Source organism: Sorghum bicolor, chromosome 1 (genome assembly GCF_000003195.3).
Source record: "Sorghum bicolor cultivar BTx623 chromosome 1, Sorghum_bicolor_NCBIv3, whole genome shotgun sequence".
NCBI classification, from domain to species: domain Eukaryota; kingdom Viridiplantae; phylum Streptophyta; class Magnoliopsida; order Poales; family Poaceae; genus Sorghum; species Sorghum bicolor.
In genome coordinates, this window is record NC_012870.2 from 73,148,329 (window position 1) to 73,164,170 (window position 15,842).

At 44.7% G+C, this 15,842-nt stretch overlaps 2 protein-coding genes across 6 annotated transcripts; one reads left to right on the forward strand and one right to left on the reverse strand.

The window, feature by feature from the left end:
• On the forward strand, positions 5,086–7,460 carry LOC8056885 (pentatricopeptide repeat-containing protein At4g16390, chloroplastic). Its single transcript, XM_002465596.2, has one exon. The coding sequence runs from the start codon at positions 5,171–5,173 to the stop codon at positions 7,244–7,246; it is 2,076 nt and encodes a 691-aa protein (XP_002465641.1). The 5' UTR covers positions 5,086–5,170; the 3' UTR covers positions 7,247–7,460.
• On the reverse strand, positions 7,839–15,047 carry LOC8056886 (cysteine synthase). Of its 5 annotated transcripts, none has more exons than XM_021448190.1 (8): positions 12,835–13,264; positions 11,537–12,747; positions 10,973–11,309; positions 10,742–10,816; positions 9,973–10,116; positions 9,263–9,727; positions 8,945–9,174; positions 7,839–8,450 (listed from the first exon to the last, which is right to left on the reverse strand). In XM_021448190.1, the coding sequence occupies exons 3-8, from the start codon at positions 11,195–11,197 to the stop codon at positions 8,231–8,233; spliced, it is 1,359 nt and encodes a 452-aa protein (XP_021303865.1). In that variant the 5' UTR covers positions 11,198–11,309; positions 11,537–12,747; positions 12,835–13,264; the 3' UTR covers positions 7,839–8,230. The 5 variants fall into 5 exon arrangements, with proteins under 5 accessions (XP_021303865.1, XP_021303858.1, XP_021303853.1 ...); XM_021448183.1 differs by having other exon boundaries at positions 8,945–9,180; positions 12,839–13,262; XM_021448178.1 differs by having other exon boundaries at positions 8,945–9,180; positions 12,835–13,262.

Genomic DNA, 15,842 nt, shown 5'->3' on the forward strand with positions numbered 1-15,842 from the left:
GATTCATCTCGCGATTTACAGGTAAACTGTGCAATTAGTTTTTATTTTCGTCTATATTTAGTGCTCCATGCATGTGCTGCAAGATTCGATGTGACGGGAAATCTTGAAAAGTTTTTAGTTTTTTGGGTAAACAAGGCCATCTGTCTGCAACTGTACTACCACCATGTTATACTAGAGCTAGACTTTTTAGACCATATATAGGTCCTTTCCTGGACAGCAGGCCTTTTATTTCCTCCAATATTGCAACAACACAGATTTGTAGCCTGTACTGCATGTATAGCTCAATCAGTCGGTACTGAATCTTGCTATATAAGTAGCCTAAATAGGGGTGCACCACACCTATCTCTGCCTACAGGTAGATAGACTCCAATCTAATTTGCAATGGGAATTGGAAAGTTATGTTCGCTCAGTTAAATGATACTACATTTTTTAACTGTTTGAAAAGTGAGCCCGCGTTAGGCCTGGCAAGTGGCAAGTATGGACATAGCAAGTTGAAGGCAAGAGCCATGGATCATGTGAGCCCCAAAAGAAAAGGGTTTCGCAAATTTGAAGGCAGTGGAAGATGACAGTACAAATTGTACAATGCTATACAAGATGACAGGCTTTGGCGCAGGGTGTAGCAGTTAAATCCTGGTTCTTCTGCTCGGGACACAGAAAAAGCTGGGCATTGAAACAGGTAGAAACAGAGAAGGAACCCACACAGCCTCCAAGCTCCATCTCACAACAAAAAAGAATAAGTATGTGTTTGAAGGTCAGAGTTAACAGCTGCTTACCATAGTAGCAACATGAATCTGTAATGGTCACCACCCCCTGTCAGGGCAATAGCCCTGTGCTGTCCAACGGGTGACCAATGTGATGCAAATGCAGCTCTTCCACAGCGACGTGTGTTCTGTTCTGCATGCACACGAGAAAACCAAATAACTGCTTAATTCCAACCAACATCATTAACAGAAACTGAAGCAAACACGTCATGTGAAAGTGAGTACAGTGACAAGAAGTGTTTCTGTCAATTCAATGTCATGATAACCCACTAATTTCACTGAAACAATGAGTATGTTGAGCTGCAGATGTCATGGTATGCAATACTTACTACCTACTCATCTTCAAATAAACTTTCTAGCGCTGCAGTCGTGTTCAGCTTAAAAAGCTTCAAGGGCTAAGCTTGTGTGCTCTTATAACCACTTAAGGCCAGCGTCACAATATAATGAAAGTCAGAAAATTTCAACTTATGAGTCCGGATGCGCCAGCACATATATTGTTCAACGTTAAATGCTTTGGATGAGATATGGAAGCAACGAGTGGTTCATTTTTCAGTGAACTTGGTATGCGATTCAGTTTATGCATGTCTCTTATCATCATATCATCCTCCTATATATATTCTGAATTTAAGAATTAGTGATTGTCGAAACTTGACTATAGGTCAATGATTGGGACTTCACGGGCATGCAACAAAAGCAGCCACAGGTAAATGTTCTTGCCCAGACAGGCAAGGAAACCAGGCATACATACACAGAGTGTGGATATAAAACAGGCATACATGTGCAGCGAAGGTACCATGCATCCTCATAGCAAGACACCAAAACCTTGGACCCATGTTCCTTATTCCCTCAATTGACAGGAATCCAATGTGCATGTCACACATATATATGCTATTCCCCTCTCATTCATGTACCTCCTAGTTCTGTTCAATGGCCTAAAGTAGAGGGTTATCCTAGGTCTCCAAACAAATAAACCTTGCTTGCAAAAGGCAGAGTTTAAAACAAAGCTTGCAAAAATATAGGTAGTTCAAAACATAATTTTCAAGACTGCTGCATTCCTGTCACCTCTTGCAACATTACAGATGGAAGCTTGCAAAGGATTATATTATGAAAAGTATGCTAAATAACATTGCGATAGACAGTTGACAGTATCTGGTCATTGCCCATAAAACTAAAAGGTTAGCCCATATTGCTCCCAGGTACAATATATGGAAATAGTACTAGCATATAGCTTAGTGCTCGTAAACACAAGATTGAAGATGAGAGCGGTACCTCCATTCTCCGGTTATGAACCTAATACCTAAAATCTTATGATTTTCAAGCAGACAGATACATTGAGTTACAAGCAAAGCTGACTAATACCGAATATGACAACCAAAACCAAAACATTTTTGTCCATTTAGTACTACTATAAATGGACTAAACAAGAATAATATCAACTTTTTTAAAAATAAGAATAATATCAACTTGATGACACAACTTTTAGGAGCTATTGAGTTCAGCAGTAAGATTGAGGATGACCATGGCACACATTATTAGGGAACATGATTGAATGTTTCATTTATCATACTGCTATAAAGTTATTGTCACCAATGTAAGAAAGAAAAAGGGGACTTCACTGACTGAATGAGCTGACATTCTATCTCCAGGAGAGCAGTTAAAGATGTACAGAGCATGTGATGATGTTTCCACTCTTTGAAGCAATCAATATCCATGATAAACATGAGTTCATGCTTGGATGTGACTGAAGTGACTATATTCAAGACTGCATACAGAATAATGCAACTTCAGCTCTCAACATACTACATAGAGGCAGAAAGAGTTGATCTAGAAAAATCCAAGTGATGCAAATATGATTTTTTCCAAAGAAGATACAAAGCAGTTCAAGAAATCCAAGTATATATATCATTCTAGGTTTCAAGAAATAAGGAAACACCTTACTCACCAACAGTGACTTCTATGTTCCAAAAGTGCACCAAAGAAAAGCATCACCATGATCTGGGAGATAACTCCTATGGAAATCCATTTGTGGGATGATGAACACATACTGATACAGGTTTCCAGATTCAAGCAGGTGTAGTTTTCCATCATTTAGCCGCATTCCTCGAGTACCAATACAAGAAAAAACTATTAAGCACTTGGAAACTACGCAATTGAACTAGAAGTTTCCCAATTGTAGCTCCTTGGGATGCCAAGCATCATTGAAGGAAATCATCGGAACTGGAACATGGGCCAATAAACAAGAGTAGTATGTTCCACTAGTCGCTTCCCCCTTTTCCCATCTTACTTATCCCTACTCATTGTACTAATCGTTTCATGACTCTTGCTTGTGGTTCTATAGCAGGCGGTGGAAATCAAAGTGTTTGAGCAATGAAGCTACTGATGGACCACCTATATGACTGGTTTGAGTTCTTACACAATACTGCATATTGCAAATACTTCAGAAGAAAATAAAGAATGTCTGGCTCAATATGGCCGCCTACAGTGTACTTGTGTGTCTTCTTTGACATGTTTTACAAACATTTGCTTCTTGCTACATTTTGTTCCTTCAAGCATATAACCTACTAGAATGCATATAAAAACTAATCAAAATAAACCGTCATATACCATATTTCCGAATCTACAATATGATGTTTGCAAGAAGTTTGTATAAACATTCTGTTTACATTTTTTTTGCTTTGTTTCTTTAATAATTTGTTTAGGTGTGAGAGTTCAATCATAGAAGTGGCCGAGCATGACAAGAAGGGTCACAGTTGAATCATGCTAGATGATGTATGTAAGGTTAGTTAGCAGCAGCAATATATGCACCAACTGATACTACTCAAAGATCCAAATCAAAATAATGAATTAAAGAAATCCAAGGTAACCTCAATGCTCCTTTTAGGCTTATTAGTTTTGTTTACATGTTATTACAAACCTGCACACTGTATCTAAACTGTTGTCATTAATACGCAAGATTAATCTCTAATGAAAGAGTCAGCACAGTTGGTCAAGTAGCAGGTTGAATGGTAGTGACATACTCTAACTTCAAGGAGGAGGCTGTCGCAAGAATTTCAGTAGTTGATAGGTACCTAACCCACTAAAGTTTCTTTCTAACACTGTTCCAGTATGACATAACAAGAATAATAGGTGCAGTAATTTTGGGTCGCCACTTGTCGCGATAATATCATATCACAATATGTGGGTGGATGATGTGCTTAAATATGAAAGAGAAAATGAAAATTCAAGATGGAAGGAATTGCAAATTACAGGCGTAAAAAATAAGTATATGTTTCATGTTTCCATTAACCAGCAAACATAATTAATATTAAATATCAGGAGTCATAACCTGTAGATGAACCAATTCGACAGAACCTCAGCAATCAGCACAACAAATAGAACATCAACTATTTCAATTACAATGTCAAATAATTGTCCTTGGGTGCTACCGTTGTCATTTATACATGTTGCGACATGCTTGGTTTGTGCCCAAACTTTAGGGAAACAAAGGGCACATGACAATAAATGAAAGAGCTAGTTGTTCATGAATTTAAAACATATCTTCTATTGCATTCCGACAGAAGCATAATATCTCAATATTTGTTTAATTTATGCAGTTCGAAATGTTGACTAATAATCAGTTATGAGTTCCCACGTCATTGCATTATACCCACAACAAAAGGGAAGGATTGAGTATATAATTACCTGCGTCGAGCATCGTGTGCTAGAAATAACCCTATGCTGAATTTGATCACAGTATCATCAGAGTTCACCAAAACACCTACCCGCCACTCCGGGATTCTGGTAGACCAGTAAGGAGCACTGCGAGTCTCTAGGACACGATCGATGTTCGGGAGAAGCAGCCGCTGCTCTTCGTCGAACACCTAGCGCGCGCCGTCGAGCAAGTTGATGGTACGGCTACATTCGCCGCCAGATTGAAACCCACCCATCATCTAGATCCCGTAAAGCGCCATCCACCTCCCTCCGGCGGCGGTGCGCGCAGCAGCACGAAGTGGCGGCCGCATCGCACCGCAAGCGACGGTAGGAACATGCGCGATTGCGCCGAAGTGACCGATGATCTCGCCGCCACGGCGGTGGAACGAGAGAGGACGGGAGCTCGGGGCGCGGTTAAGCGCCGAGAGGCAAGCGCTCGGCGCTCGGCGGTGATGTGGGGTGGGAGTCGAGGATGGATTGGCGTTACGAATTTAATCGGGCTCCAGTTGCAGAGTCAGACTCTGGACTCTGGTGGACTCAAGCTCGAGGTCGAGGGTGGAGCAGAGCGGCGGGAAGAGCGATCCTCTTCCGCCCCAACGCTCGCTGACATGTGGGTCCCATGCACTGACAGACAGAGAGGCGCCGCTGCGTCGTCACTTGTTTGTCGCGCTCCCGGCCTCTCCCACCCCCAATCCACTCCATAGGGGGCGCAGGAACCCATGGCTTCCCTGCCTCTGTGCCGCTCGCCGTCCTCCCTAGTACCCTCATGGCCTCACCGGCCAATCCCCGCCTCCTTCAACCCTAAGAATCCCTCCTCCCCTGTCGCTGCTCACGTCTCCGTCCAGGACACGCCTCCCCAACCTCAAGACCCGGCGCCTCCATCTGATTCCAGCCCAAATGGCACCAAGCCCAGCAGCAACACCACGAGGTTCCTCTGGGTCAACCCCAACAGCCCGCGCGCCGCCGACGTCGCACGCGCGCGTGCCGGGTCTGGCCGACGCGCGCGTCTTTCCTCCGCCGCGGCGGCACTCGGCGCGTGCGAGCCCGCTGAGGCCGCCGTAGAGGCCGCGCTTGAGGCCGCCTTCCCCGAGCCTCCCTCCGAGCAGGACGCCGTCATCGTGCTTAACACGGCTGCCGCCGCCAGGCCGGAGACCGCCCTGCTCGCTCTCCGCTGGTTCCTGGGGAACGCCAAGGTCCGTAAGAAGGTCATCCTCTACAACGTCGTGCTCAACCTGCTGCGCAAGAAGCGGCACTGGAGCGAGACCGAGGCGCTATGGGCCGAGATGCTGCGGGACGGCGTGCAGCCCGACAACGCCACCTTCTCGACCGTCATCAGCTGCGCGCGCGCCTGCGGCCTGCACAGCAAGGCCGTCGAGTGGTTCGACAAGATGCCGGAGTTCGGGTGCTCGCCGGACATGCTCACGTACTCTGCGGTGATCGATGCGTACGGCCGTGCTGGCAACTCCGAGGCGGCCCTCCGCTTGTACGATCGCGCTCGCGCGGAGAAATGGCAGCTGGACCCTGTGATCTGCTCTACGGTGATCAAGGTACACTCAATCAGTGGCAACTTCGACGGTGCACTCAACGTGTTCGAGGAAATGAAGGCAACCGGCGTGAAGCCAAACCTGGTCGTGTACAACACAATGTTGGATGCCATGGGCCGCGCATTGCGACCTTGGGTGGTGAAGACCATCCACAGGGAGATGGTTGACCAGCAGGTGCAGCCCAGCAGGGCGACCTATTGTTGTCTCCTGCATGCATACACCAGGGCACGCTATGGCGAGGATGCCATGGCTGTGTACCGACTGATGAAGGATGAGGCAATGGACATCGACGTGATGCTGTACAACATGCTTCTGTCCATGTGCGCCGACATTGGCTATGTCGACGAGGCTGAGGAGATCTTCAGAGACATGAAGGCGTCCATGGATGCCTGTTCCAAGCCTGATAGCTGGAGCTACTCATCAATGGTGACGCTGTATTCATCCACTGCCAATGTCCTGGGTGCAGAGGGCATACTGAATGAAATGGTGGAGGCTGGCTTCAAGCCAAACATCTTTGTCCTGACCTCACTCATCCGATGCTATGGCAAGGTGGGGCGCACTGATGATGTGGTCAAGTCATTTGGCATGCTCCAGGACCTCTGTATCATCCCCGATGACAGATTCTGTGGCTGCCTTCTCAGCGTGGCGGCGAACACACCAGTGGAAGAACTGGGCAAGGTCATCAGCTGCATTGAGACGAGCAATGCTCAGCTTGGTGCCGTGGTAAAGCTCCTGGTGGACAGGAGCTCCTCCCCTGAATCTTTCAGAGAAGCAGCTAGTGAACTGCTGGGCTGCTCCCGCGGCGTGGTGAAGATGCCTTACTGCAACTGCCTGATGGACCTATGCGTGAACCTGAACCAGATGGAGAAGGCCTGCGCGCTCCTGGACGCCGCACAGCAGCTCAGCATCTACGCCAACATCCAGACGAGGACCCAGACACAGTGGTCGCTGCACCTCAGGGGCCTCTCCGTTGGCGCGGCACTGACCACGCTGCACGTCTGGATGAACGATCTGTATACGTCGCTACAGACTGGCAACGAAGGGCTGCCGCCGTTGCTTGGAATCCACACGGGGCAGGGGAAGAACACGTACTCGGACAGAGGGCTGGCTGCCATGTTCGAGGCGCATCTGAAGGAGCTCGATGCACCGTTCCACGAGGCACCAGACAAGGCCGGCTGGTTCTTGACGACGAGCGTTGCGGCCAAGCACTGGCTGGAGACGAAGGCTGCATCAGAACTAGTAACTGTGTAAACTTGGTTCTCTAGCGCGTACATAGGATTATTTTTCTGTGTAAGCTGCATGTGTTCTCCGATACCAGACAGATTTCTGCAGGTAGATGATCAATTGGGTCCTTGTTCCTTCAGTTTCTAAAGATCCATCTATGATCTATTCATTTCGTCCCAAAGCTCAAAGAGCAACAACAGTTTGAACTCCGCTTATTGAGAAAGTGGCAACTTCCATTTAACCTCAACGTCAGCATGTATGCATGGAAGCAGGAGCCAGTGTTTTTAGAACAAATGTTTAGCCACTAGATATTGACAACCAAAAGGGGAAGCAAAACTTAATCAGCAGACTGATATGGAAGCAGTGATATGCTGGGCTGGATATTTGATCAGCTGAGGCCTTGTTTGGATGTTGTCGTATTTACTTCAATCCATGTGTGTTGGTGTGGATTGGAGTGGAATTTAGTTCAAGTTCCACTCCAATCCATCTCAACACATGTGGATTGATGTGAATACGACTACATCCAAACAAGACCTAAATCTAATGTCATCCAGCAACAGGAAAAATGGAGGGGGGGGGGGCGAAGAAGAAAAAGAAGAAAGACCAACATAAACCAGAGTGTATAACCAGATTGATGTCATAGCCAATGTACAACACAACAGATCAAAACGGGTGAATTGTTCTTGAAACATTTTTTAACAAAAAAATGCATATATTGCAGTTGTTTACAGCAAAGATGCTCAGTGCAGCATTCTAACTGGTAACAGCCTCAATAGATATATATCAAAACAAAAGCCAAAACACTGGCTATCCCAATCCTATCCAATGGCAATGCCTAGTAGACTACAATTAGTACTTAGCATATATCAATGCTTCATCCATTAGGGTTCACTAACTGTATGGCATATTTTCATGCTTTCACCTATCCAGTGTTCACCCTGTGTCAAGGTATCATCGCAGTAAGAGGGAGCATGCCAACTTCACTGAAACTGAAAATTCCCTGTGAAATGCTCATTTATCAAGAAATTCCAGAGCAGTAGCTGCTGGTGTCAATCCATGATCAGCCAAATACTGCTCATTGAAGAACTTGCTTAGATGCCTCATCCCACTGTCACAAAGAATCGTCACAATTGTATGCCCTGGACCCAAATCTTGAGCAACTCTTACAGCGCCAACGCAATTCATGGCTGAAGAACTCCCAACAAATAGTCCATCATTTTTCAGCAAGAACCTAAGTTATGTTCCAAATAAATTGAGGTCAGTTAATCTGGATTTTTGCTTACAATTTTGTAAGAGAAAGTACTAGACAACTATCTACTAAATATACAATTGTTCCTTCATTGCTCAAAATATTTTAAATATGAGATGTGGATAACACTGATTATGTTTCTAAAATGCTTAATCAAACAGTTGATTAAGGCTTCCATTAAAGTTTAAAGTGACACATAAGACATGATGAGAACTCAAAAGTCCAAAACTAATATCAAGAGGAATTCCACCAATAACATGTACTAAACAAATATTGTTGTGACAAGATAAAGGTAGAATGCAACAAGTGAAGAGAAGTGGGATGCAATAAAAGAAGGAAAAATGTTCTTAGTCTAATATGTCAGTCAACAGATTACTAAACAAATATTGTGATGCTGGGCCAACTTATGCACGGTTATTGTTATTACAGATCAAAACTTCTAAATAACAGCAAAAACTTCACCCGTAACCATGTACCTTGACATCTCAACAGCTTCCCTATCTGATCCGCGATAAGCTCCATCCAGTTCCGCCATCATGAAATTTTTAGTGACCCTATTGATTCCTATTCCTTCAGTAATAGTATCAAAAGGGTTCTTAAGCCGCTTTCCCTCAGCCTCCTCTTTTGTGTACATCACCCCTCTGGTAACCTTATTGAACAGACCAGATCCAGGAGGGTCCATTAAAAAGCATTTGATGCTCCTGTTCTTTTCCTTAATAAGAGGTACCATAGTCATAAAAGATGTTTATCTAGGATAAAATATATGAAACAAAAAATAATAATAAACATCTAACCTTAAGATATCGTGAGACTCCGGCAATTGTACCGCCAGTACCAGCTGCTGCAACAAAGGCATGCAGGTTCCCTTTAGTCTGTTTCCATATCTCAGGACCAGTCCATTCATAATGTGCTCGATAATTTGCCATATTCTCAAACTGGTCAGCAAAAAAACCTCCCTTTGAATCAGAATTCACATCACATTTTCCAGAGTGTAGAGTTTCAGTACTGAAAAGTGCTGGATCATTATTTTGCATCTTGTTTGACTCTCTCTGCATAGCTGTTAACTTGTCATCCATCATCTCAGAACCAACATGTGCTAAACCATTAGTTTGTTTCTCATTTGATTCACTCTGTGCTGCTGCTAATTTGTTTGCTTCTAAAGCCCTTCTTCTGGCAATGTTGACAAAATGGTCTCTGTGAGTTATTGAAACAGGGCGCACTCGTTCAACAGTAGCTCCAAGCGCCTCAATTATTTGAGACTGGAAAACAATATTATTTCAAGGTTATTACATATACAGGAGAAAAGCAACAGACAAAAGGAGTTCTGTCTGCTAAGTTGAATAACATTACATGGAACTACAGCAAATAGTATGTTACAGTCGTAGCAAAGCATCTAACACAATTCAGCACACCAGTTGGTCATTATTAATGCAGTTCCAGATGCTACAAGATAGAATGTTGTAGGAAGCAAAACAAATTATTGGAAAGGTTATAAATTTTCTACCTTTTCAATGGCAGCATCATCGGGGATTACAACATGACACCTACAACCATAGGCAGGAGCAACAGTAGCCAAGCTAATAGCTGTGCTTCCAGCACTCCCCTCTGTTACAGTACCACCATATACGAGATCTCCAGATTCTAGAGCCTGGGAATGATAACAATTCTACTGTCAATGAAGGTAAAGGATAAAGAATAATATACCAGGACAACAGATTACTACTCCCTCCTTTCTTCTACATTGTAGGTCGTTTGGGCTTTTCTAGATGCATGTATATACATAGCGTATATCTAGGTGCATAGCAAAATCTATATATATCTAGAAAAGTCAAAACGATTTACAATTTAGAACGGAGGGAGTATATCACAAGGATTTCATGACTCAATAAACTTATAAATTATTACTCCTTCCGTTACAAATTATGACTTTCTGCCTTTTCTAGATAGATAGCTTTTGTTACATACCTAAATGTACATTATGGCAAAAGCTATGTATCTAGAAAAGCTAGAACGCCTTATAATTTGGAACGGAGGGAGTAAATAGGAAATAGTTGTGCTTAGTGGAACATTTTGAGTTGGACATATCAGGTTGTGTAGGCTGCTTGCTCCAGAAACTAAAAGGATCAAGTCAATCTTTCAGCAAATATCTACATGCTCAAAGCACCTCGAGTACCAATAGTCCAGTTCTGCAACTTCTCACCACAGCCTTTATTTGCAATTCTTACCCTCCCACATAATAACCATATCCTATCTAAACAGGATGGCAGAATTACCTCCTCGATGATCTTAACCGCCACGCGGTCCTTCACGCTGCCACCCGGGTTCAGGAACTCAGCCTTCCCCAGAATCTGCAACCAAAGGGAGAGCGATACAGTTCACTACCTCCAAACTCCTCAAAACAGCAATTCACTACCTCCAAACTACTCAAAACAGCAATTCACTACCTCCAAACTTTACTCAAAACAGCAAAGAGGAGCAACGTAAGTAAGATTCCACGCGCGTACCTCGCATCCTGTGGCGTCGGAGAGGCTGTTGATGCGAATGAGAGGTGTGTTGCCGATGGCCTCCACGAGACCCCTCCGTCGCGCCCGCCGGCCGCTCGCGCGGGAAAACCCAACTGTTGGGACCCACGGGAGGTTGGGTCTACCCTTGTGGAGGAGGAGGTAGCAGGCGATCAGGGATACGGCGGCGGCCGCGGCGGCTGCCCCTGCCGCCGTCGCAGCCGCCATGGGACAGCGAGAGAAAGCAAACGAGCCTCGAGAGAGCCGTGTACTATGTTACACGGATACGGATACGCGTATCGGTATCGGAAGGATACGGATACGCGGATACGTCAATTTCCTGAAAAAACCGATACGTGGATACGTTTAATAATTAAAAAAATAAAAATAAATAAATATAATGCAGGTCTAAATTTAAAGCTGATAGCAATAAAGTTGATAGCAATATATGGTCGCAAGTACTATTATTACATAACAATATGTCTCAAATATAGACATATAGTAGTCTCAATTCTCAAATTTAAGAAACTAATAGAAGGCTTCAGGCTTGCAATTTATTCAGCCTACATGCAACATTGCAGCAGCCAGCAAGACAGCAGCAAGCCAGCAAGGTCTTATTCCCTACTCAGTTGTCCCATTGTCATCCACTACATCATGCTGCTCGTGCTCAGCATCCAAACCAAAAGTCATAGCTTGCAATTCTGGTTCATCAAGGGACAGGTCAGCCACTTCAAGAATGCCAATACCACCAAGTGAATCAAAAGAGTCCCCTCCTACATCCCACATCCTTGTCTCTCCTGTCTTGTATGCATCACTTCTTCTAGATAGATGCCTCAGATTTGTGTGCACAAAGACCAGATCTTCAGCACGCTCTGGAGTTAAAGCATTTCTCTTCACACTATGGATAAAGCTGTAGGTGCTCCAATTTCTTTCACAGCAAGAAGATGAGGCTGGTTGACTAAGCAATTTCATGGCCAAACTCATCAACATGGCTGCTCCTTGTCCATGATTTGTCCACCAAGTCATAGGGGAAACAGCCCATCTATCATGGATTGAGTCAGGATCATTAAACTCTTCAGAACAACTAGAGAACTTTGCATACTCATCTTTTACTTTTGCTAAGTCTTCTGGATTGGGAAAGAACTTCTTGAAGCAAACCATCCTCATTTTTGACACCTCAACAGTCCCTCTCTAACTCTGTTGTAACCAGGCATCACATAACCTTGCATGTTTCTGCTGCTAGCAAAGGCAAAAGCTTCTCGAAGATATGGATTTCTCAAAAAATTGAAAGAAACCCCTCCAGAATAAATTGCTCTACTGATCAAAGCATCCAAGTGATTACGGTCTTCCGCTCTCCAAGCTTTTTCCAATGCAGAAGTAGGCCCCCTCTTAGACCTCTTGTTGGTGTCATCGGTATTGCTCGAGGAAGGAGCAGTAGGTAGTGAAACCATTCTGGACCTGGATTTTTCCACCAGATTCTTGCACCTTTCAATTTCCTTTCTCATTGCACTCAGCATTTCATATGTGACATTAGGACATTTACCTATTCCCTTTCCTGAAATCTGCAGCAAATGAGCCTCAACTCTAGTGTAACTACTCAGTTTTTGCATTGGACAGTACTTGCAGCGCCACATAGCATTTCCTCCACCAGCTTTAGGCTTCTCCAGAATAATCACATGATCCCAAAGTGGAGCCTTAATGTCTGTTGGCTGTGTGGCTGCAGATCCTACACTACCAGTACCACTAGCACTAGCACCACTCAAATTGGGAGACGCCATCTACAATAATCAAGCAATAGGAATCACTAACTCTAGCTCCACTACTGAAATAGAACAGATCGAGAATGGGGAAGGGGATTCACTCACTCACTGGAGGTCGACCCCGATCCGGCAGGCTCAGGCTGGAGACTTGGCGTTGGCGATGGCGACTGGCGAGTGGCGAGCAGGGGCGGACGGGCGGACAGTGCTCGCCTGCTCGGACGAGTGCTCGCCTGCTCGGGCGGCCAGGGGCGACTGGCGAGTGGCGAGCAGGCTGGAGACGAGCGGACGGGTGCTTTGCCTGCCGGCGGACGGAGAGCACGGAAGCCAGGGAGGGTCGCGCCGTCCCTGAGAGGATGCTCGTCGGATGGGAGCAGGGAAGCCGGCGGATGGGACGGATGCTTGCCTGCTCAGGCGGCTGCTCGTCGCCGGCGAGCGGACGGCGGCGTCGCGGAGGGAGCGCGTGCGAGTCGCGACTCGCGAGCAGAGGAGGCGGCGCGTCGCGGATGGGGGCCGGGAGCGCTTGCGGATGGAGTCGTCCGTGAGGGTAGGGCAAAGCAGTGGATAAGTGTTTGACTGGGCTCTTGTTGGGCTGGGCCGTATCCACCAAAGCAGATACGCGAATCCTGAAACAGATACGTATCGGCCCAGCGTATCCGTTTTTTTTTAAATAATTAAAATTCGGATACTCCGCGGATACGTATCGGTGGCGTATCGGATACGTATTCGTGTCCGATACGTATCGGATACGCGATACGGGCATATTCTGAATTATTTGAGATACGCGATACGGGCATATTCTGAATTATTTGAGACTGGAAAACAATATTATTTCAAGGTTATTACATATACAGGAGAAAAGCAACAGACAAAAGGAGTTCTGTCTGCTAAGTTGAATAACATTACATGGAACTACAGCAAATAGTATGTTACAGTCGTAGCAAAGCATCTAACACAATTCAGCACACCAGTTGGTCATTATTAATGCAGTTCCAGATGCTACAAGATAGAATGTTGTAGGAAGCAAAACAAATTATTGGAAAGGTTATAAATTTTCTACCTTTTCAATGGCAGCATCATCGGGGATTACAACATGACACCTACAACCATAGGCAGGAGCAACAGTAGCCAAGCTAATAGCTGTGCTTCCAGCACTCCCCTCTGTTACAGTACCACCATATACGAGATCTCCAGATTCTAGAGCCTGGGAATGATAACAATTCTACTGTCAATGAAGGTAAAGGATAAAGAATAATATACCAGGACAACAGATTACTACTCCCTCCTTTCTTCTACATTGTAGGTCGTTTGGGCTTTTCTAGATGCATGTATATACATAGCGTATATCTAGGTGCATAGCAAAATCTATATATATCTAGAAAAGTCAAAACGATTTACAATTTAGAACGGAGGGAGTATATCACAAGGATTTCATGACTCAATAAACTTATAAATTATTACTCCTTCCGTTACAAATTATGACTTTCTGCCTTTTCTAGATAGATAGCTTTTGTTACATACCTAAATGTACATTATGGCAAAAGCTATGTATCTAGAAAAGCTAGAACGCCTTATAATTTGGAACGGAGGGAGTAAATAGGAAATAGTTGTGCTTAGTGGAACATTTTGAGTTGGACATATCAGGTTGTGTAGGCTGCTTGCTCCAGAAACTAAAAGGATCAAGTCAATCTTTCAGCAAATATCTACATGCTCAAAGCACCTCGAGTACCAATAGTCCAGTTCTGCAACTTCTCACCACAGCCTTTATTTGCAATTCTTACCCTCCCACATAATAACCATATCCTATCTAAACAGGATGGCAGAATTACCTCCTCGATGATCTTAACCGCCACGCGGTCCTTCACGCTGCCACCCGGGTTCAGGAACTCAGCCTTCCCCAGAATCTGCAACCAAAGGGAGAGCGATACAGTTCACTACCTCCAAACTCCTCAAAACAGCAATTCACTACCTCCAAACTACTCAAAACAGCAATTCACTACCTCCAAACTTTACTCAAAACAGCAAAGAGGAGCAACGTAAGTAAGATTCCACGCGCGTACCTCGCATCCTGTGGCGTCGGAGAGGCTGTTGATGCGAATGAGAGGTGTGTTGCCGATGGCCTCCACGAGACCCCTCCGTCGCGCCCGCCGGCCGCTCGCGCGGGAAAACCCAACTGTTGGGACCCACGGGAGGTTGGGTCTACCCTTGTGGAGGAGGAGGTAGCAGGCGATCAGGGATACGGCGGCGGCCGCGGCGGCTGCCCCTGCCGCCGTCGCAGCCGCCATGGGACAGCGAGAGAAAGCAAACGAGCCTCGAGAGAGCCGTGTGCCCGTGTATATGGGCCAACTGCATAGGCCAAACAGACTCATCCCCCATGCGGTAGAGGAAGCAAGCATGGGCTAGTCAGTATGCTTGTCATGCTTGGGCCATGAGCCCAAGAGCGTCAAGGCTGGCTCATCGTGTTTAACGGTTCTTGGGCGAATTTTGAAATGCGAATAGAGCAAATATAAATGCAGAAAAAAAAGGAATTTTTTTGTGAGGTGTTTGGGGCTAGTCCACTTTAAAAAATTCATCTATATAAAAAAAATTCATAACGACAGTCCCCTACTCCTACTCCTGTGTCGCCGTAGGCGCGGGATAGCAATTGCATGAGGTGGGAGAAAGGGCGGCTCCAGGCTCCTTTTGAAGGAATGAAAATTAACTCATGACATATTTATTGATTTATTTTTGCTTAGTTCAAACATTTAAGCAATCCAAATATGGATGGAAAATTTTGTCATGCCAAATGATGGATATACATCATGCCACGCCTATAAAGATTATTTTTACAAAAAAAACTAGAAAACTTAGTTTAACTCTTTTTATCATTAAATAAAAAGGAACATTATAGAAAAAATCTTGATTTATTGAATATACCACAGCTGAAACCAAAAAAATGATATTTTGACCCTTTATATGGTTATTTACTTACGTTGTTCGCATAACAGATCTAGATAAATTCCTAATTTATTAGTACTCAAACTCTTATACATTTGGATTTGTGTGCCTTTGTATTAAATGGAACTCCTGAAACATGGAATTACAAATGACAATAGCTAACGGGAACCAACAACATC